Source organism: Notolepis coatsorum (genome assembly GCF_963971535.1).
Source record: "Notolepis coatsorum genome assembly, chromosome: 19".
Lineage (NCBI taxonomy): Eukaryota > Metazoa > Chordata > Actinopteri > Aulopiformes > Paralepididae > Notolepis > Notolepis coatsorum.
Window position 1 is genome coordinate 15,993,151 of NC_140183.1, and position 23,010 is coordinate 16,016,160.

General features: G+C 45.2%; 2 protein-coding genes across 4 annotated transcripts in view; one reads left to right on the forward strand and one right to left on the reverse strand.

Annotated features, from left to right (window-relative positions):
• The window catches only part of nagpa (N-acetylglucosamine-1-phosphodiester alpha-N-acetylglucosaminidase), a 65,070-nt gene extending 52,434 nt beyond the window's left edge, over positions 1 to 12,636 (reverse strand). The window contains exon 1 of the mRNA XM_084336547.1: positions 12,505 to 12,636. Coding sequence (XP_084192673.1) covers positions 12,505 to 12,629 — 125 coding nt within the window. The 5' untranslated portion in view covers positions 12,630 to 12,636. The remainder of the gene's footprint in view (positions 1 to 12,504) is intronic.
• A 255-nt stretch (positions 12,637 to 12,891) lies between these two features.
• Positions 12,892 to 23,010, forward strand: part of ndufaf6 (NADH:ubiquinone oxidoreductase complex assembly factor 6) — a 64,248-nt gene continuing 54,129 nt past the window's right edge. For 2 of the 3 annotated variants that reach the window (XR_014620767.1, XM_084335906.1), the window contains exons 1-3: positions 12,892 to 13,135; positions 15,010 to 15,109; positions 17,431 to 17,553. Coding sequence is in view for 2 of the 3 variants with exons in the window: in XM_084335906.1 (XP_084192032.1) it covers positions 12,957 to 13,135; positions 15,010 to 15,109; positions 17,431 to 17,553 (402 nt within the window). In the remaining variant the exon portion in view is untranslated. Of the gene's footprint in view, positions 13,136 to 15,009; positions 15,114 to 17,430; positions 17,554 to 23,010 lie in introns of all 3 variants that reach the window. The other variant, XM_084335907.1, reaches the window with a different exon arrangement.

Consider the following 23,010-nt stretch of genomic DNA (forward strand, 5'->3'; position numbering starts at 1 on the left):
AAAAAGTATTGAGATATAATCTCTTTGTCTCAAAGACGGTGATCTAATGACAATGTATGGCATCAAGCCACCTCACTCTGGCCTTGTCCTACTGCTAGACGTGGCTGTTGACATCAGATTCTGGGGGAGTTCTCCAGATACTCTCCTATCCTTAGCATCCTAACTGGGTCAAACAAAGATAAACTGCTACAGTGGACTGTGATGAGTGACAGAGAGAACAACAATGACACAACTTGTAACAACACTACCACCTAGTGGCCAAAGCATCCTATTGCAATAACCTCTTTACCTTCCCCCATAGACACTATGTTACATGCTGCATAAAGGCCTCTACATGCTACAGCAACTTCAAAGCAACTTCGACACAACATCGACAAAGCAACGGTGTTGCAGACACTCTACCTTTATGCTTCTGCAAAATCAACGCGCAGCCTATGTAACATTGTACCCCGTATGTAGCTAGGTTCCCTAGATAGATGACGCTTCCCTTCTCAACCAACCCATTGATAAAAGCAGAAAAATAAGCATAATTTTTACTTCCGGGCGGGGGGTTTCAAAATAAAAGAGCGAGTCTAAAAGCACCGTAAATACGTTTATTTTTTACAATATCTAACGTTACACGAACCTAAACTAATCTAAAGTTAGTTTAGGTTCGTGTTAACGTTAGATTATGTACAAAATAAACGTATTTCCGGTGCTTTTAGTCGTCGCTCTTTTATTTTGAAATTCCCCGACCGGAAGTATTATAGTGTCTGTTGCTAGCAGCTTAACCTTTGTCAGCCGGTTCTTTGCTTTTTAACGTAACTTCATTCGTTTCCAATGGAGAGGAGAGAAAGACCGGCTCGCTCACATGCAGCTCAAACTACCTATTGGAATAAATTAATTGATTGATGTTTAACTTGTCCCTGTGTGTGTCCAGTCATTTCGACTAGCAAACGTTGTATTTAACGTTAAAGTTACCTCAGGATACCATTGTATTTAGTTGGTTAGCTATGCAGCTAATGTGGATAGCATTTTGTATAGCACCAATGCTAGCTGGCTGGCTACAGGTTTATTTACTAAATTATGGAGGCTTTTTTATCGTCAAGGTAAGAGAGGATTTGTCATGATCAACTGAAGGCGTATGCTATGGAACAATATGTGCTTGGGTTTTCAGAAAAAGGCCAGCTATGTGACGCTAATTATTTAGCATCAACGCTGGCTGGCTACAACAATGGCGGATGGTATTCTCTGCGATACCTATATTATTCTATGACAGCCCCGCCCCCATTCGCTAACCAACCAATCACTGCTACGCAATATCAACGCAACGGTTGTTTAGGTTAGATTTTGGAGACATGTACGCAGATTCCTCGCAACACAGTCTACAAGACCCTAAACAACAACCGCGCTGAAATCGCGCTGATGTTGTGTTGAAGTTGCTTTGAAGTTGCTGTAGCATGTAGAGGCCTTAAGTCTGTCACAATGTGTTACATTAACAAACACACCCTTCTTGGACTCTATATTTGCACATATACTCAAAACTGTGAGCATCTGAACATGACACTGTTTCATACAATAGCACAGCCCTGCTACATATTCTATTCCACTGTATTTATATTCTAATTTAGTGTATATATTCTACAACAATCCTGCACAATTGTACAGCCCTGTACTATATTCTATTGTATTTCTATTCTAATTTAGTTTATTCCATTTCATTTTATTCTACTTTAATAATAAAAATGTAAAAAAAAAATATGTACTTGTATTTATTTGTAAGTGTTGATATTGTTGTCTGTTAACACATTGGGCGCCAGGGGTTGTGCCCATCATGAATGAATGAATGAATGAAAACTTTATTTAACAGATTGCAGAATGGGTACAATACAGTACGGCTCAATACATACAATTGTTAAGGGGATGCAGACCTGAGAAAGACGTTTGTCTTGTTTCCATCAGGGTCCCCCATTTTCAATTCATATAGACATATATGACATACATGACATACAGATAGTCAGTACTGCTACATCTATACATTTATGACATACCAGATTTGCAAATACAGTACTGTTTGTGATACAGAAGGAGTCAAGAAAAGGGAGTATATACATTTGACGTAGAAACTGTACATTGGAGGTTGGGTGGGGGGGGTTGGGTACATTGGGATATTGACAACCATACTGGGTAATTTACATTGGAGGTGGTTGGGGGGGGGGGGGGGGGGCGGGGGGCATACTGTATAAACAAGTAACACTGTACATTGAGGGGGGGGGGGAGGAGACACTGTACAAACAAACACAATTGTACATTGAACTATTGACAAAACCATACTAGGTAAATGACTGTACATTGGAGGGGGTTGGAATGATTGGGTTAGGATATTTACAGGGGCCAGTGTTGAATTGCAGTCTCCCGTAGGTGTCCCTTGAGAGAGGTCATTGTACCCAGTCTGCCACTGTTGAAAGCCTATGGAGATGTTTACCTTCTTTGCAGGGCTATAACTTTTTAAATTGTATTGCTATATTGACATTACTATGGCCCATTCAACATCGATTATCTATCGTTCAGGATGTGGGAATGTTATATTTTTTCATTCATACATTGTTGTGTTAATACCGTCTAGAATATAAGTATGTTTTTAAGGTTTTCTGCTGTAATTCCAAAAACGAGAGTTATAGGCCCTGACGCATATGATAGATTATCGATTGGCGTTTCTTTCCTATACATGCTATATTAAAAAATTCAAATGTATATGATCGGTATACATTATGCTTCATCATGCATAAAGGAAAGGGGGGGTCGTTTATAATTTCTTGATCGTCAGTAACGGCTTTATTTAGTATGGGTTGATATTGATCAGATGGTTTGCAGTGAAATGAATAAACAATCGGGCTGAAAATAACGTTACTGTCCTCTTACCGTTCGCCGATGAGACTGGATGAAAAAAAATCCCAATTATTTTACGCCAATCTCCTAGATCCATTTCCGGTTTGTATGGCGCAATAAACGCCGAAATCATATCGATGATTGAGTTTAGAAAGCGATCCAAATGGGGCGGCTACGTGGCGTAGTGGGCAAGGCGCTCGCCACGAATACTGGAGACGCTCCACATTGCTTTCAGTTTAGCTGGTCGTCCGTACTAATACACATTGGCCGTATTAGGGGGTGGGAAACTGATGGGTGGGGATCGGGCGTTGTGGACAGCGACTCCTACAGGTCGGTTGGTGCTTGCGCAGTAGAATCAGGAAGTGTCGGGGGCAGCGTGAGCCTCCCACGCGTTACTCCTCGCCACTGAGAGATCGAGCTGCGCAGGTGAAAAGATGCGACTGCTGTTACCTCAAGTACCGGAGGGGACTTGTGCTATGTATGACTTAGTCCACATTGCAGCCGGCTTGTGGGAGGCAAGAAACAGCGTTCGTGACAGGGGAGGGTTGAATTGGACGATACGAAATTGGGATGGGAGAAAAATATAGAAAATGGGAGAAAAAGTGGATCAAAAAAAAAGAAAGCGATCCAAATGCACTATAGTGTTTGTCTGGATCCACGTAACAAGATATTACTGCCGGAGGGATTTCCTCGATGCAGCAGCGCCACTTCCGGGTTTGGCGAGAGTGTAACTCGCCCGACCATCCACCAGGCGGCGGTATTGAGGCGTTGCAGTCTCATACAGGGTGCCGCTGCAGTCTGAATTATGAATGCCATGGCAAAAAAAAAAAAATATTGATCCCAAAAACGACCTACGCCGTTGTTGGCGTTCAACGCATGGCGGGCAAAAACGGCGTAATGACCAACAGGTCCTTTTGTCCTCTCACCAGGTCCTTTTGTCCTCTCACCAGGACCTTTTGTCCTCTCACCAGGACATTTTGTCCTCTCACCCCTTTTGTCCTCTCACCAGGTCCTTTTGTCCTCTCACCCCTTTTGTCCTCTCACCAGGTCCTTTTGTCCTCTCACCCTCACCAGGTCCTTGTGTCCTCTCACCAGGTCCTTTTGTCCTCTCACCCTCACCAGGTCCTTTTGTCCTCTCACTCTCACCAGGTCCTTTTGTCCTCTCACCCTCACCAGGTCCTTTTGTCCTCTCACCAGGTCCTTGTGTCCTCTCACCAGGTCCTTTTGTCCTCTCACCAGGTCCTTTTGTCCTCTCACCAGGTCCTTTTGTCCTCTCACCAGGTCCTTGTGTCCTCTCACCCTCACCAGGTCCTTTTGTCCTCTCACCCTCACCAGGTCCTTTTGTCCTCTCACCAGGTCCTTGTGTCCTCTCACCAGGTCATTTTGTCCTCTCACCAGGTCCCTTTGTCCTCTCACCAGGTCCTTTTGTCCTCTCACCCTCACCAGGCCCTTTTGTCCTCTCACCAGGTCCTTTTGTCCTCTCACCCTCACCAGGTCATTTTGTCCTCTCACCAGGTCCTTTTGTCTTCTCACCAGGTCCTTGTGTCCTCTCACCCTCACCAGGTCCTTTTGTCCTCTCACCAGGTCCTTTTGTCCTCTCACCCTCACCAGGTCCTTTTGTCCTCTCACCCTCACCAGGACCTTTTGTCCTCTCACCAGGTCCTTTTGTCCTCTCACCCTCACCAGGTCCTTTTGTCCTCTCACCAGGTCCTTGTGTCCTCTCACCAGGTCCTTTTGTCCTCTCACCCTCACCAGGTCCTTTTGTCCTCTCACCCTCACCAGGACCTTTTGTCCTCTCACCAGGTCCTTGTGTCCTCTCACCAGGTCCTTTTGTCCTCTCACCAGGACCTTTTGTCCTCTCACCAGGACATTTTGTCCTCTCACCCCTTTTGTCCTCTCACCAGGTCCTTTTGTCCTCTCACCCCTTTTGTCCTCTCACCAGGTCCTTTTGTCCTCTCACCCTCACCAGGTCCTTGTGTCCTCTCACCAGGTCCTTTTGTCCTCTCACCCTCACCAGGTCCTTTTGTCCTCTCACCAGGTCCTTGTGTCCTCTCACCAGGTCCTTTTGTCCTCTCACCAGGTCCTTTTGTCCTCTCACCAGGTCCTTTTGTCCTCTCACCAGGTCCTTGTGTCCTCTCACCCTCACCAGGTCCTTTTGTCCTCTCACCCTCACCAGGTCCTTTTGTCCTCTCACCAGGTCCTTGTGTCCTCTCACCAGGTCATTTTGTCCTCTCACCAGGTCCTTTTGTCCTCTCACCAGGTCCTTTTGTCCTCTCACCCTCACCAGGCCCTTTTGTCCTCTCACCAGGTCCTTTTGTCCTCTCACCCTCACCAGGTCCTTTTGTCCTCTCACCAGGTCCTTTTGTCCTCTCACCCTCACCAGGTCCTTTTGTCCTCTCACCCTCACCAGGACCTTTTGTCCTCTCACCAGGTCCTTTTGTCCTCTCACCCTCACCAGGTCCTTTTGTCCTCTCACCAGGTCCTTGTGTCCTCTCACCAGGTCCTTTTGTCCTCTCACCCTCACCAGGACCTTTTGTCCTCTCACTAGGTCCTTTTGTCCTCTCACCAGGTCCTTTTGTCCTCTCACCCTCACCAGGTCCTTTTGTCCTCTCACCAGGTCCTTGTGTCCTCTCACCAGGTCCTTTTGTCCTCTCACCAGGTCCTTTTGTCCTCTCACCAGGTCCTTTTGTCCTCTCACCCTCACCAGGTCCTTTTGTCCTCTCACCAGGTCCTTTTGTCCTCTCACCAGGTCCTTTTGTCCTCTCACTCTCACCAGGTCCTTTTGTCCTCTCACCAGGTCCTTTTGTCCTCTCACCCTCACCAGGTCCTTTTGTCCTCTCACCAGGTCCTTTTGTCCTCTCACCAGGTCCTTTTGTCCTCTCACCAGGTCCTTTTGTCCTCTCACCAGGTCCTTTTGTCCTCTCACCCTCACCAGGTCCTTTTGTCCTCTCACCAGGTCCTTTTGTCCTCTCACCAGGTCCTTTTGTCCTCTCACCCTCACCAGGTCCTTTTGTCCTCTCACCAGGTCCTTTTGTCCTCTCACCAGGTCCTTTTGTCCTCTCACCAGGTCCTTGTGTCCTCTCACCAGGTCCTTTTGTCCTCTCACCCTCACCAGGTCCTTTTGTCCTCTCACCAGGTCCTTTTGTCCTCTCACCCTCACCAGGTCCTTTTGTCCTCTCACCAGGTCCTTTTGTCCTCTCACCCTCACCAGGTCCTTTTGTCCTCTCACCAGGTCCTTTTGTCCTCTCACCCTCACCAGGTCCTTTTGTCCTCTCACCAGGTCCTTTTGTCCTCTCACCCTCACCAGGTCCTTTTGTCCTCTCACCAGGTCCTTTTGTCCTCTCACCAGGTCCTTTTGTCCTCTCACTCTCACCAGGTCTTTTTGTTCTCTCACCAGGTCCTTTTGTCCTCTCACTCTCACCAGGACCTTTTGTCCTCTCACCAGGTCCTTTTGTCCTCTCACCCTCACCAGGTCCTTTTGTCCTCTCACCAGGTCCTTTTGTCCTCTCACCAGGTCCTTTTGTCCTCTCACCCTCACCAGGTCCTTTTGTCCTCTCACCAGGTCCTTTTGTCCTCTCACCAGGTCCTTTTGTCCTCTCACTCTCACCAGGTCCTTTTGTCCTCTCACCAGGTCCTTTTGTCCTCTCACCCTCACCAGGTCCTTTTGTCCTCTCACCAGGTCCTTTTGTCCTCTCACCAGGTCCTTTTGTCCTCTCACCCTCACCAGGTCCTTTTGTCCTCTCACCAGGTCCTTTTGTCCTCTCACCAGGTCCTTTTGTCCTCTCACCAGGTCCTTTTGTCCTCTCACCCTCACCAGGTCCTTTTGTCCTCTCACCAGGTCCTTTTGTCCTCTCACCAGGTCCTTTTGTCCTCTCACCAGGTCCTTTTGTCCTCTCACCAGGTCCTTGTGTCCTCTCACCAGGTCCTTTTGTCCTCTCACCCTCACCAGGTCCTTTTGTCCTCTCACCAGGTCCTTTTGTCCTCTCACCCTCACCAGGTCCTTTTGTCCTCTCACCAGGTCCTTTTGTCCTCTCACCCTCACCAGGTCCTTTTGTCCTCTCACCAGGTCCTTTTGTCCTCTCACCCTCACCAGGTCCTTTTGTCCTCTCACCAGGTCCTTTTGTCCTCTCACCCTCACCAGGTCCTTTTGTCCTCTCACCAGGTCCTTTTGTCCTCTCACCAGGTCCTTTTGTCCTCTCACTCTCACCAGGTCTTTTTGTTCTCTCACCAGGTCCTTTTGTCCTCTCACTCTCACCAGGTCCTTTTGTCCTCTCACCAGGTCCTTTTGTCCTCTCACCAGGTCCTTTTGTCCTCTCACCAGGTCCTTTTGTCCTCTCACCCTCACCAGGACCTTTTGTCCTCTCACCAGGTCCTTTTGTCCTCTCACTCTCACCAGGACCTTTTGTCCTCTCACCCTCACCAGGTCCTTTTGTCCTCTCACCAGGTCCTTTTGTCCTCTCACTCTCACCAGGTCCTTTTGTCCTCTCACTCTCACCAGGTCCTTTTGTCCTCTCACTCTCACCAGGACCTTTTGTCCTCTCACCAGGTCCTTTTGTCCTCTCACCAGGTCCTTTTGTCCTCTCACCCTCACCAGGTCATTGTGTCCTCTCACTCTCACCAGGTCCTTTTGTCCTCTCACTCTCACCAGGTCCTTTTGTCCTCTCACTCTCACCAGGTCCTTTTGTCCTCTCACTCTCACCAGGTCCTTTTGTCCTCTCACTCTCACCAGGTCCTTTTGTCCTCTCACCCTCACCAGGTCCTTTTGTCCTCTCACTCTCACCAGGTCCTTTTGTCCTCTCACCAGGTCCTTTTGTCCTCTCACCAGGTCCTTTTGTCCTCTCACCAGGTCCTTGTGTCCTCTCACCAGGTCCTTTTGTCCTCTCACCAGGACCTATTGTCCTCTCACCAGGTCCATTTGTCCTCTCACCAGGTCCTTTTGTCCTCTCACCAGGTCCTTGTGTCCTCTCACCAGGTCCTTGTGTCCTCTCACCAGGTCCTTGTGTCCTCTCACCAGGTCCTTTTGTCCTCTCACCAGGTCCTTGTGTCCTCTCACCAGGTCCTTGTGTCCTCTCACCAGGTCCTTGTGTCCTCTCACCAGGTCCTTTTGTCCTCTCACCAGGTCCTTGTGTCCTCTCACCAGGTCCTTGTGTCCTCTCACCAGGTCCTTGTGTCCTCTCACCAGGTCCTTTTGTCCTCTCACCAGGTCCTTGTGTCCTCTCACCAGGTCCTTGTGTCCTCTCACCAGGTCCTTTTGTCCTCTCACCAGGACCTTTTGTCCTCTCACCAGGACCTTTTGTCCTCTCACCAGGCCGTCATTGAACATTTGAATTTGTTCTTTTACTGACCTGCCTGGTTAAATACAGGTTAAATAAAACAAATAAATAAAAACAATAAAGTGCAATAGCAATGTACAGGTGATTAAACTGGGTACAAAATATACAAATGAGTACTACTGAGTGTAGTGCTAATCAGATGTACGATGATGAATGCAATAACAGATGAATGCCGATCCATTGTAAGAATCCTTGTGATATTCCTGTGCCCAGGACAGTTCAGGACAGTACAGGACAGTTCAGGACAGTACAGGACAGTACAGGACAGTACAGGATAGGGGTGGGACGATACATCGATCCAGATCGATACATCGATGTAATTATCAACGATCGAATCGGATCGATGCGATGTAATAAGATCGATTCATATCGATACTCTTATTTTGAAAATCCTGTGGCGAGTCTCATAACTGATTGTGTTAAATGGGCATATGATATCATCTCATATCGATCGCAGGCACCTGAATCTAATCGTATCGTATTGTATCGTGAGAGACTTTGTGATATCGGCAAATATCGTATCGTTGTCCAAAGAATCGATATCGTATCGTATCATGATGAAACTGGTGATTCCCACCCCTACAGGACAGTTCAGGACAGTACAGGACAGTTCAGGACAGTACAGGACAGTTCAGTTTTGTTTACCTCGTTTGTTATTGTTGTTTTTCGCCCTATGTAAAGCGACCTTGGGTCTTATGAAAGGGGCTATACAAAACCAAGTTATTATTATTATTATTATTATTATTACATGCATCACTCTTTCCTAAAGCAGGAAATCATAAGAGAAGCCACACGTCTGTGATGATGTCACCTGGAGCGTGAATCAGGGGGTCTCCATAACAACACGTAGGCGATAGATTCACCACACAAGAATATAAACCTCATCCGGGTGTTAGAACTCAACTCAACTCAACAACCAAAGGACCATATCAATCTTTTTGAGACATGTGGGTTCCAAGCATAGTATATTGTTGTATATTATATGGAGGTTAGCAGGGAGAGCAGACTTGGTGGGGGAGAAAGTGAGGGGTTGGAGGTTAGCAGGGAGAGCAGCCTTGGTGGGGGAGAGAGGGAGGGGTTGGAGGCCGGCAGGGAGAGCAGCCTTGGTGGGGGAGAGAGTGAGGGGTTGGAGGCCGGCAGGGAGAGCAGCCTTGGTGGGGGAGAGAGTGAGGGGTTGGAGGTTAGCAGGGAGAGCAGCCTTGGTGGGGGAGAGAGTGAGGGGTTGGAGGTTAGCAGGGAGAGCAGACTTGGTGGGGGAGAGAGTGAGGGGTTGGAGGTTAGCAGGGAGAGCAGCCTTGGTGGGGGAGAGAGGGAGGGGTTGGAGGTTAGCAGGGAGAGCAGCCTTGGTGGGGGAGAGAGTGAGGGGTTGGAGGTTAGCAGGGAGAGCAGCCTTGGTGGGGGAGAGAGTGAGGGGTTGGAGGTTAGCAGGGAGAGCAGCCTTGGTGGGGGAGAGAGTGAGGGGTTGGAGGTTAGCAGGGAGAGCAGCCTTGGTGGGGGAGAGAGTGAGGGGTTGGAGGTCAGCAGGGAGAGCAGCCTTGGTGGGGGAGAGTGAGGGGTTGGAGGTTAGCAGGGAGAGCAGACTTGGTGGGGGAGAGAGGGAGGGGTTGGAGGTTAGTAGGGAGAGCAGCCTTGGTGGGGGAGAGAGTGAGGGGTTGGAGGTTAGCAGGGAGAGCAGCCTTGGTGGGGGAGAGAGTGAGGGGTTGGAGGTTAGCAGGGAGAGCAGCCTTGGTGGGGGAGAGAGTGAGGGGTTGGAGGTTAGCAGGGAGAGCAGCCTTGGTGGGGGAGAGAGTGAGGGGTTGGAGGTTAGCAGGGAGAGCAGCCTTGGTGGGGAAGAGAGGGAGGGGTTGGAGGCCAGTAGGGAGAGCAGACTTGGTGGGGGAGAGAGGGAGGGGCCCCCTCAGCTCAGAGTCTGTCCCCTCAGCTCAGAGTCTGTCCCCTCAGGCCACAATCATTATGACTGTTCTGATTGAGGGATTCACATGTTTGATGAGTGGGGTGTACTTTGGTAGAAGGGACAAAGGGAGGTGGTTTTGTATGCATCAGCTATGTTGGTGTAAACGTGGTCTAATGTCTTATCTCCTTTTGTGGGGCGAGAGACTTGCTGGTGAAATTTTGCGGAGCAAAGTCTTCAGGTTGGAGTGATCGAAATCTCATGCAATGATAAAGGCTGCCTCTGGGGGCGTGAGTTATGTTGCTTGCTAATGGCAGCATGCAGTTCCTTCATTTCTAGCTTGGCACTAGCACTTTTGCATCCAGCGGGATGTATACTGCAGACAATAGCAGTTGTACATTGCCTGGGCTCAGGGGTGTGCACAGATAGGGCCGAAGGGGGGCTTGAGCAAAAAAAATAAGTATTTAGTCAAATATGAACACTGGGTCTTGGTGGGTTATGTGCCCTTTTTGTAGCTTGAGCCCCTGCCCCCCAAATTGTCTCTGTGCCATGCCCCTGCCTGGTGTCTGTGTGCACGCCCCTGTCAGGGCCCCTGCCTGGGCTGATAGAAAGCTTGACATTTAACCAGAAGATATTCAAGGTTAGCAGAGCAGTGACTCACAATGGTGGCGTTGTTTAAATATAAACGCACAAACTTCCACTTCTGGTTTTACCGGAGCCATCAGCTGATCCGTCTGCCCTGAGAGGAGCACATCCTGGTAGCTCAATAGAGCTTACTAGTCAGGAACTCTGCTATTAACCCAGGATTCAGTGAAACTCATGAGGTTGATTTTGACACAAATGGATAAAATATAATGTAAGTCCAGTCACAGTGGCAACAGGCAGCCTCAGGTCAGATAACTGCATCACAGTCTGGTACGGCAACTGCACTGCCTCGGACCGGAAAGCACTGCAGAGGGGGGTGAAAATCGCCCAACGCATCACCGGTACATCACTCCCTGCAATTGAGACTGTTCATCACAAGGGGTGTCTGAGGAAGGCACGCAGCATTGTCAAGGACAGCTCTCATCCCAATCACTGACCGTTTGCCCTCCTCCCCTCTATAGGAATACTATAGAATCTCTGTTTCAAGTCAAGCAGGCTCAGGAATAGCTTCTTCCCCTCAACTGTCATCTCACTGAACTCTGTACCATGACAGCCCCCCCTGGTCTCAACCCCCCCACCCCCTCTATCTCTCTCACACACACACACACACACACACACACACACACACACACACACACACACACACACACACACACACACACACACACACACACACACACACACACACACACACACACACACACACACACACACACACACACACACACACCATACCGTATAAAGTTTATAAACTCTGAACTCCATTGTCTACTCTAGGCTCTGTTGCCACAATCCTGTATGGACTCTGAACTCTGTTGACGATACTCAATCAATACCTAGTGTCTACTGCCTTCACTGCCTACAACTGCCTTACACATAACTACCTACCTCAATCTATAGTCTACCCATACAAAACTGTATAATAGCATGTACAATAACACTGTATCTACCATATATTTATCTATATATGACTGTACGAATATATCTGCATATATTCATGTTTACATGCCTGTAATGTATGTACCCACTCTGTGCACTGTACACTGCATTTGTATCTGTATAGCCCAGTCTACTCTCATTAGTTATAGCCTACCATTGGGCTGGCCAGTATGGCTTACTAAGTATATCACTGTACATGATGATAATACTGTATACATTAGATTAGCATAATTACGCAGTTAGCTTCGTTATATGAATTCCATTGAATCACTTGTTGCACTGTATATTGCTATTGCACTTTACGGTTACACTCCGGTTAGATCATGCCAATATCTTTTCGTTGTACTGGACTTGTGCTGTATGATGACAATACATTAGAATAATCCAATCTAATCTAATAAAGACAGTGTGTGTGATTGATTGATTGAAAACTTTATTAACAGATTACAGAATGGGTACAATACACTGTACAGTACAGCTCAATACACACAATTGTTAAGGGGATGCAGTCGCAGACCAGAGAAAGACTTTCGTCTTGTTTACATCAGGGTCCCCCATTTTCAATGAATCGTGTGCCACATAGAGAGGGAGAGAGAGGGAGATAGAGAGAGGGGGGGGGGGCTAAACACATGCTGTTAAACTCTGAATTTACCACTGAATTGAATACTGCACAACATGTCATTTCATTGCATTCCTGAGCTAGCCTTAAAGTCGACTAGCTACACGTATACAACGCTGCCTATGTAGGAAGTTGCACCAGTGTGGCTGCGGCTTTAGTGTAATGTCGTGTTGGTTAAAGAAGGTTAGCAGCTATCTAGAATCCCCTACCTTGTGTTGTTGGTCTCTGAAAGCCACACGCCGAGCCATAGCAGGAGCACACAGAGTTGATAATTGACTGGGAGTTTTGCCATATGACAAAACTTGAAAAGTATGAAACTGAAAGTGTGGGTCATCCACACTGCTGACTGTCATCCACACACACAGCCAGGAGGACGTGCAGCCATGTGACCCGGATCACATGCTGTTTGTTTACTTCACACACCAGCGCGATTGATTGGATCTTGCAACGGTTTTGATCAACGTAAACGTGACATTTCATCCGTATTATTCGCAGTTTATCTACGCGGTCATGGTGAATTCAATAGTTAATAATAGGCGATTCATGTTACATTGTGTAAAAAGGCGGAACCCAAAAAAAGCGCAATGGAGGAACAGTATCTGTGTGGCACCGAGTTGGGGTGAAAGTTGACGTTGAAGGGTATGTTGTTGTCGTTGTCAACATGACAACTGGCATTAGCGGCACGTATGGGTTATTATTATTATCGGTATCTATAAAACGTTCGCTGTTTCATTATTCTCTCCAAAGAAGGGTGTTGTTGCCTCACGCTGTTTGCATCCAGAGGCAGTGCCTCTCCACAGAACCACATCCCAATGAGAAATACTGCATGCAACTCGTGAGGTAGGTTTCAATGAGATTGGTATCTTGTTTGATGACGTTTGCCACCAGCTGTGTCTCATTAGATTTGTGTGTGTGTGTGTGTGTGTGCGCGCGCAAAGGTGTATGAGAATGTCTTGTGCGTGTACAAATTGGCTTGGATTTTGCACTGTGTTCTTTTGGACTGTCAATCAATATTTGTAAACAATGCACCAATAGCTATCTCCTCATATTATGGAGTATGTATTGTCCATACAGTAAACGTTTGTTTGCTCTGCTTTGTGCCAAATGAGCTTTAAGTTATGGTCCAGATCTGTTAGTAGTAAATACTAAGTAACTTAATTCCACATTGTATGTCTCCATAAAGTCAGTGTCCCATTCATTTGTCTATGAAGCAGCCCCAGACATTCACACATTCTCTCTTGTATTTCCAGTTGTTGGAGAGTGGTGCATGTTCACAAATACCGTACAGTAAATAATTAAAATGGGTGTAATTCCCCTGTTACCCAAGTTGTGCATGTACATTATAATTGCCATCCTATCTGGGACGCCAGATAGTAACTGTACCATGATGAATTGAAAGTTGGCGACCCTGATGTAAACAAGACGAAAGTCTTTCTCTGGTCTGCATCCCCTTAACCTTCTGGGGCCTATTGTTCCAAATCTGGCCCTTCCAGAACCAGAACCTCATGGGTTTGTTATTACACTGATCGTGGATTTTAGGAGGAGACAGCAGGGGACACACACCACTGAGGATAAACGGGGCTACCGTGGACAGGGTGAGCAGCTTCAAGTACCTGGGGGTCCACATCTCAGAGGATCTGACATGGACAACACACATAGACTCAGTCGTAAAAAAGGCGAAGCAGCGCCTCTACCACCTGAGACAGTTAAGGAAGTTCAGAGTATCTGGGAAGATACTCCAGTCCTTCTACTCCGGAGCTGTAGAGAGCATCTTGACTGGAAACATCACTGCCTGGTATGGAAACAGCACGGCACAGGACAAGAAGGCCCTACAGAGAGTGGTGCGCTCAGCCGAGCGTACCACAGGTATTGCACTACCACCCCTGCAGGTCCTATACAACAAGAGGTGCAAATCCAGAGCCTGCAGAATAATGAAAGACCCTCACCACCCCAACAACAGCCTGTTCAAGCTGCTGCGGTCAGGCAAACGCCTGCGAACACCAGCAACTAGGACAGAGAGACTTCGGCTCAGCTTCTTCCCCCAGGCCATCAGAGCCTTGAACACTGAACTCTCCACACACAAGCACACATGAGCACACACACAACACACACACTGTACACGCTCACACACTAGCAGCCACTTTAACATGAGCACACACACACTCATGCTGCACACGCTCACACTTATGGTCACCTTACAAAAGGAAAGGTCACTTTAAGAATAGTATAGTATAACTTGAGATTGTATTATAGCATTGTATAGCAGTGTAGTGTACATAAAGACCCAGTGCCTCATCCGTAGCTAACAGTGTATTGCACTACCACAGGACCTAGCATGTCCTACCATGCTCTGTAAATAACTCATGTACATATACCGATATGCCCTACTTTGTTTACTTGTTTTATTGCACAATGTCGTTCTATTGGATTCTTATTATATATTACTATTGTATTATGCACAATCGTTGCGGGCAAGACCCCCCGCATTTCATTGTATACTTGTATGCCGTGACAAATAAAACTCTTGACTCTTGACTTGACTTGACACATTTACTGGGCATTTCAAAGTACCTCATATTCGGTACCATATTAAAGATCACAACTAGGGCTTTCAAATGATATAAAATATTGTGTGTATTGAGCCGTACTGTATTGTACCCATTCTGCAATCTGTTAATAAAGTTTTCAATCAATCAGTTGTCTCTCCTCCTCAGGTCGCGAGACTATGACGGCTATGTGTCCTCCCTCCTCCTACCGGAGGAGACCCGCCGCTCCTCCCTGGCCCTGAGAGCCTTCAACGTAGAGCTGGCTCAGGCAGGTATTCTTACACATCCAGCGCACACTTGGAATGTGTCTGGGGCTGGGCACAATTTAAATGTGCTATTAGTAAGATTTCCGGTGGTTTCGAATTAGGACCAGGTAGACCGTGTTAAACTACATGGCATAAGCACGTTGTTTAGGGGTCGTTTGGAATGAGGACCAGGTAGACTAGTTAAACTACATGGCATAAGCACGTTTGTAACTGAGGGGTACAATTCCCTGACTGTATTGTTAGATATGATATTTAATATCACTACCTCTTGTACTTTAACTTCTGGCCATCCAGTACATGATATAAGTATGATGAACACTTTCCCACCTGATGAAACGAATCCACACAAATGTACCAAATCGAAGGTTTAATATAGCAAAAGGTATATACAACGTTCACTTAATTACATTTATGATTTGAAATATGAAATATGCACTTTTATGGCAAATGAGTATTCGTAGGTAAATCAACATTGAATGTCCAATCTCTGGTTACGCAGGGAGTAAGTATACAACCTGGAATATTTAGGAAACGATAGCGATGGTACTTAAATGATTATAGCTGGATACACTAAGGGGGGGGGGGGTCCCGCTGGTTGTAAGACAGTAGGAGGGGGGGGGTTAGAGGAGCCGCTGGCGGTATCCCATCTGGCCGACGGTGTCTTGGGAGAATTCAAAGTCTTGAACACGGTGCCCACAGAACCTCGGTCCGCAGACGAATACAGCTGGACCCTCTGTGGACGGTAGCTGCCGGTCCACAACGGAGAGACGTGAGGCGACCTCACTGGTGTAGAGCGCCGTCTCACCTGGAGTCCTCTCCGGGGGGTAGTTCCAACACTCCGCAGTGTTGGCCTTTATCCATGGAATAATCAAAGCACCCAAAGCATAATCCAAGCCGTGGAAGGCTCGCCGTCGTCCGGGTAGAGTAATCCAATATACAGGTCCGGTCGCCCTGGCCCGGAGCTCCTCGGATGCAAGCACCACTAGGGGTCTGCTCAGCCTGGTTAAGCGTCCAGATAACGTCAGGAACGATGGGGGTACTGATAACTTTAGAACTCTAACCGAACGATGCACCATACATAAATAGACTATTATTAGCTTAATAGAATACGTCCAACTCGACGGTATAGTGCCAAACTATGACTATTCAGTTATTAATCTACACGATATCTCAATGCCTATTCTGGGGCCAAGTAGGCCTTACTACACCACACGTGCGTCATGGGGAGGCTTTGCGTCTGTCACTCTGTTGGAGGGTAAAGAACTGGACTAAAAGAAAGTTCTACTTTACTTGCGCCATATATATATGCGCTATGAACAAATAGTACCATTCGTATTTCGCCCGACATATTCCTGCGCGGAACCGGGGCTTGCCACGACATGTTGGGCGGCACGATTGAACTTGGACCTAGGGGTATGGCAACCTGGCGCCAGGTTCTCGTCCAATGGTAGAATGAAACTATTATGGGTTGTTTAGTAGACTAAAGGGATATTCAGTGCATATTGTACAAGGAATATACAGGGGATATCAAACGATATACAAATACAATTAAATATATATATATAAATAAATATATATATTCGGTTTAATCTGATCCTTCACAACAACGTTGTTTAGGGGCACTTCACCCAAAAACAAGGGTGATTTATTTTACACATCATTTCACACATATTCCAAAACTTGAAACAGTTTTGCACAAAATAATTAAGTTTTTTTGCATATGTCCTCCAGTGATGATCAGAGGACACTGAATCCTGGTGTTGTGTTAATTACAGCTCAGTGAAATGATGTAGATGAGGAAATAGCAACAGGGATTCATATTTTTTCATCGACATCATCGGCCCATCAAGAGTGAGGACTGTGTTGACTCAACCATTAAATGACATGCTTATTACGTGTAATTAAACGTGGAAACTCTTCCATAAAATGGAAATATAAGGGTTATTTTCACAGGTTGTATTTACCATGTCATATGCAAATAGAAACATAAACCTTTACTATATCATAAGCACTAAGCAGATAAATAGAAATTTTAAAACCTAGCTGTTGGCCAAAAACACCTCTTCCAGAGTTTTAAGCTAGGCTAGTGGTCTGTATCTGATTCTATTCATTTGTGCTAAGCTAGGCTAGCTTGCAGCCGGATAGCTTTCTACTGAACGCACAGAGAGGAAATTGGTATCTATCTGTCTGACTCTGGAGAAGACTGTAGTGCAGTTTTTCCCCATAATGTTGGCGTGTTCTTTTTTAACTATCTCATAAGGGGTAGTAGTCCTTTCCAAAGTGGCTTGTCAAACTCTTTGTCTTGTGTTTCTTTCTCCCCAAGGTGAAGGACTCCGTTTCCCAGAAGACCATTGGCTTGATGCGGATGCAGTTCTGGAAGATGGCCATAGAGGAGATCTACAGAGGCGATCCTCCGGTGCAGCCTGTCAGCGCAGAGCTATGGAGGGTAGGTATATAATGTAGCCCTACGGCATTATGTTATATTTCTGTATGTACAGGGTGATCTTCATCACAAAGCAACTTTGTCTTCATCATCTCTTCGACCGAGAGTTAAAGGGACACTGTGTGAGATTATGTGCTAAATAAATCGGCATTGTTTTTTTTGGTGAAGTGCCCCTTTAAGTTCCAGGATATAGATCAAATGGTTAAAGGAAATATCAGTGATATTCCCCTAGCCCCGCCCCCTGGTTCAAAACACCTTCTAATCAACATTGAGCAAATGTGCTTTAGAGAGAGAATTAGATTACATTACATTTAAATATATTGTTATCATACAGCACAAGTACAGTACGACGAAAAGAAGTTGGCATCCAACCAGAGTGCAAACGTAACAGTAAAGTGCAACAGCAATATACAATGTACAGGTGATTAACACTGTCAGCGCCACGCTATTGCCCCATCTGCGCTGCCTGTGGCCACGCTTAAACAAAAATGGCATTTTCACGGTGTTTCACGATGTTTGCAGAGCTATATCTATATTCTATATTATAGCTATGGAGACAATACTATGGCTCATTTGACAGTCACTATCTCTCGTCCAACATGTAAAGAATTGTTAATTTTTTCATGTATACGTTCACGTGATATCCCGTGGTGAATATTGTATAGTTTCCTGGAAGCTGAGTTATGGAGCGCTATGTGCATTTTGCGAAAGTCGTTTGCGTTGCTCGCTGGACACGATACTATTTCCAAATCAAAGGTATATAATAGGTATTATGTTTCATCATGAAGGCATCAAAGGGGGGGCAGGTCGTTTTGTGATATATATATATATATATATATATATATTAAGGCTGTCAAAGTTAACGCGTTAATATCGCGTTAACTCCCGATTCTATTAATGTCACTAATTTTTTTAAATCAAGATTAACTAAAAAAAAAAAAAAAAACTTTTTTTTTTTTTTTTTTTTTTACTAGACTTCACTCAGGTGTATTATTGATGCTCTCATTGATACTATGTTTGTTTCTGAAGTGTGTGTGTGTGTGTGTGTGTGTGTGTGTGTGTGTGTGTGTGTGAGAGATATAGAGAGAGAGGGGGGTGAGAGAGATGAGGAAGGGGCAAGAGAGAAAGAGAGCTGGGAGAGTGTGTGTGTGAGGGAGAGAGGGGGGGGGTGTGATTAATCAGCCCTTGTGTGTGTGAATGTAACAAGTTCCTAACGTTTTCTTTCCCCTATTATTTCATGCACACTTTATTCATTGTTTTAAATTATTATTTTCTTTTAAGTTATTTTGTGCATCACTCTGTTTTGAATTTGATGCAAATTTACAATGCATGAGGGTCATCCTTTTGTGTTAAATGGCTGCATAAAGCAAGCATTTGTTGACTCGCATGTTGATAAGAGTATTAAAACTTGGAACTTGAAAAAGATCTGTTTAAAGGTGCTATGCAGTGCTATTCCTAGCACTATTTGGGCAACTTTACACAATTCCTGTGAGTCTATGTAACACATCTGTAATTTTTATTCCAAAAATAATCATTGTTTTATATTTCTAATCTTGTACTCAAAACCAGCATTTTTCAGCCTCATGAAAGCAGGCTATTATTGGCTTGGCTCCACCCATACTAGCAGAATGCTTTGAGTGACAGCCACCCACCAAATAGCTCCGCCCATCTCCCCGTCATTCCATCCAGGTGAAGGTCTCAGGTTTCAGGTTTTTATTTCGACACGCAAAAACATATACCGATTTTACTAACTAATACAACATGGCTGTACATTATGTTTGGGATCCAGAGAGCGACCCACAGTATGATTCAGAAGAAGAAGAAGAAGTCGATTTGCTACAGCGAGGCTTACATTACATCGTTTCCGATTGGTAAGTTGATTGATTGCACTGTTAGTTACTGTTATCTAATGGTTGTGTACTTCTGTCGCGGCCCGTCGAAAACACACACTAACGTTAGATTGTACTGACACCCCCCCCAAACAACAGCGATCGAGGCTTACAAATAGTTTACGATTGGTTAGTTGATTCCACCGTTAGTCTAACGGTTGCCGAAATAACGGTACTTGACGATGAATTGAAATTGGGGGACCCTGATGTAAACAAGACGAAAGTCTTTCTCTGGTCTCCATCATAGCAGTTGTTGGTATTGAGCAGTACTGTATTGTAGCAATACAAATATGGTATGTCATAAATATAGAGATGTAGCAGTACTGTCTATCTATATATATGTTACGATGAATTGAAATTGGGGGACCCTGATGTAAACAAGACGAAAGTCTTTCTCTGGTCTCCATCATAGCAGTTGTTGGTATTGAGCAGTACTGTATTGTAGCAATACAAATATGGTATGTCATAAATATAGAGATGTAGCAGTACTGTCTATATATATGTTACGATGAATTGAAATTGGGGGACCCTGATGTAAACAAGACGAAAGTCTTTCTCTGGTCTCCATCATAGCAGTTGTTGGTATTGAGCAGTACTGTATTGTAGCAATACAAATATGGTATGTCATAAATATAGAGATGTAGCAGTACTGTCTATCTATATATATGTTACGGTGAATTGAAATTGGGGGACCCTGATGTAAACAAGACGAAAGTCTTTCTCTGGTCTCCATCATAGCAGTTGTTGGTATTGAGCAGTACTGTATTGTAGCAATTTTGATCATTGATTGATAATTTCATTCACCCTCAAATCAATCTACTAGGTGCACGTGCGGAAATTGTGAACGGATGCCAACAGAGGCTGAGAATGTATGCTGCATGGAAGTTCCACAGGTAAAGTAGTAACACAACCTTGCATCTTGGTAGCACTGAAAACCATGCATATGGCTAACGATTTAATTTTCTATATATATAGGTCAGACGTCGAATTAACCAGGAACCAACTGGACTACTGTGCATGGTTGATCATCCGGGATTGGATCCAGTGTGCTTCAACCCCTATACCATCCAAATGGCAACTAATATCTACAAGGCAGATTTTGGCCGGATACCAGAAAGCGGAATCAATAAGTAAATAATATTTATTACAGATTTATATATTTTTTTACAGGTGTTTCTCCATCTTGCATCTCTCAGACTATACTAATCTTTCTTGCAAACACGATCTAATCCTTATTGCACATCACATATAATCAATGCTTGCTACTGTCCAATGACATGACATGACAAATGGTTATTTCCCAGCTTTTTTTTAATTTTATTTGTGCATAAATATAATACTTCTTTTTCTTTAGCCGTTTCAGATATATCGCGTACAGGTGCTTTGTCGCGTGGTGTTGGGGATACTTAGGCCGCAGAGTGAGGGTAGTAATCCCTTCCTGTGTAGTGGTTCGAATCCGCACCGAATTTCCGGATGCTGATGGTGTCTATACTGGCTTCAGACCGGTACAAGATTGAAGCGTGACACATAGGCGGAAACCGCTTCTTCCATGGAAGGCCTGTCGAACTGTGCGCACAGATGTTCTGGGATGGGAATCGCCTCTACCACCTGGATATATGGTTGGGGGTCACGAAGGACGGAGTCAAACAGGAGCTCCATGAGCTGGTTGACATAGTCTGTAAATGAGAAATTGTTATTTGTTTTGTCATGTTAAAAAGGTTATTATTTATTCAATTTATTGTTATTAATGCATTTCCACTGTAAGTGGAAATATTTTTCTATTTATATAGGTCATGTGTGTGCAATAATAAATGTTGATATTTTGACTTACTGACTGTCGCTCGGATTTTCCTTGGTTTAATTGTGTGTCCACCCTTTTTGGCCTTTGGAAAACTCATCTTGTAAGCCGGAGCTCCCGAAGCGTTTGTGGCTTGCTGGCGATTTGAGTTTTCATTGAAATGCATTGCAGCTAGGTATAGTCTGAAAGGAAAATTTCAATAAGCACAAGCAATATATTTGTAGTTGATCTGAGGTTATCTAATGCAACATAATGAGTTATTTGACAAATCAGGAGTCCATAATTAGTCATTTGTACACAATATAAAATACCTGCAAAGCATTCCTATGTATGAAAAAACAACGTTTTTTGGGGCAAAACGTAAAATCACACTGTGATAGGACTCCAATGAAGACGTTTGATGGTGTGGACTTAGTTTGGCGACATCTTTGATGATCCTTGTGTTTAGCAAAACCTTCTCGAGCTGGTGGGCCGGTTTTGAGTCTAAAGTAAAAAAGAAATTGCATTCAGATATTTCATTAGAGTATATTACAGTAGATTAGAATTATTCAAGCAAGTATACATTTGTAAATCACACCAATCTAGAATGAGGACATAAATAAATATGTTGAGTATATATTCATGATGAAAGACAGACAGACATACCAGGTTTAACCCACTTGCTACTATCTCTCGATACACGGTCAGCATGAAGACAACGCGGATAGAGTGGTTCTTCGTCGTGTTCATGTACATTCATCATGTGATTGAGACATGACTTCCACCTAGCCACCCTCTCAGCGGCTGTCTTCGATGTGGCAGCAGTCCAGTAGAGGTGGTTTGATATGTGTGGGCGCCATTTTTTTATCACCTTGCAGTCTTTCGCTTGTGCAACCTTGTCTAGCTTCTTAGACAGACCTTGAATTACATAACATAACATTACATAACAGTCGTATGACATACATGACATACAGATAGACAGTACTGCTACATCTATACATTTTTTGACATACCAGATTTGCAATTACAGTACTGTTTGTGATACAAAAAGAGTCCAGAAAGAAAAGAGTATATACATTAGGATTGGGTAGGTGGGGGTGGGGGGGGACTGTACATTGGAGGTGGTTGGGTGGGTGGGGGGGGGGGGGGGTTGGTAGGAGGGGTGGGATTGAATGTGGGATGCCTTTCGACATACCTTTGGCCACGTGCCACACATCGTAGAAGTGTTTGATGCCCAGATCTCTCAGGTACTTTTGAATCTGCGGGTGACGATCTGTGACAATACAGTCCAAGGTCACCGATCGGTCGTTCAGAAGAGCGAGGCTTCTCCTCAAGCCCTCTAATTCCATATGGTAGCTGCCTCCCACCTCATTGCTCTGTTGAGGTACAAGGAAGGGAAGAGCAATGAAATAGCCTTTTCAAAATTCCACCATCCCACAATTTCCATTTCCTAACCCCCGCTCACACACACAGCCAGCCAGACCACTTCACACCTACAGCGATTCAAGACCGAGAGCTTTGTGTTCGTTTGAGCACAATGAAGGGTGCGGTGTCTCTTCAGACTTGTTAATTACCTGAATTAGTTGGACGTCTATGACATGATTGGTGGCGAGTTCCATCACAGAGTAACTTCCGTACTTAGCACTGTGGCCTGTTGAAAATAATAATAACAATTTCAATCAATGTAGTGCAATATTAAAAATGTATTCATAAAGTAGAAATCTGACATTGGGGAGCTTTTTCTAACCTGGAGAATCGGCTCTCATGTCACCGCCGATTATCACCGTCTCTTTC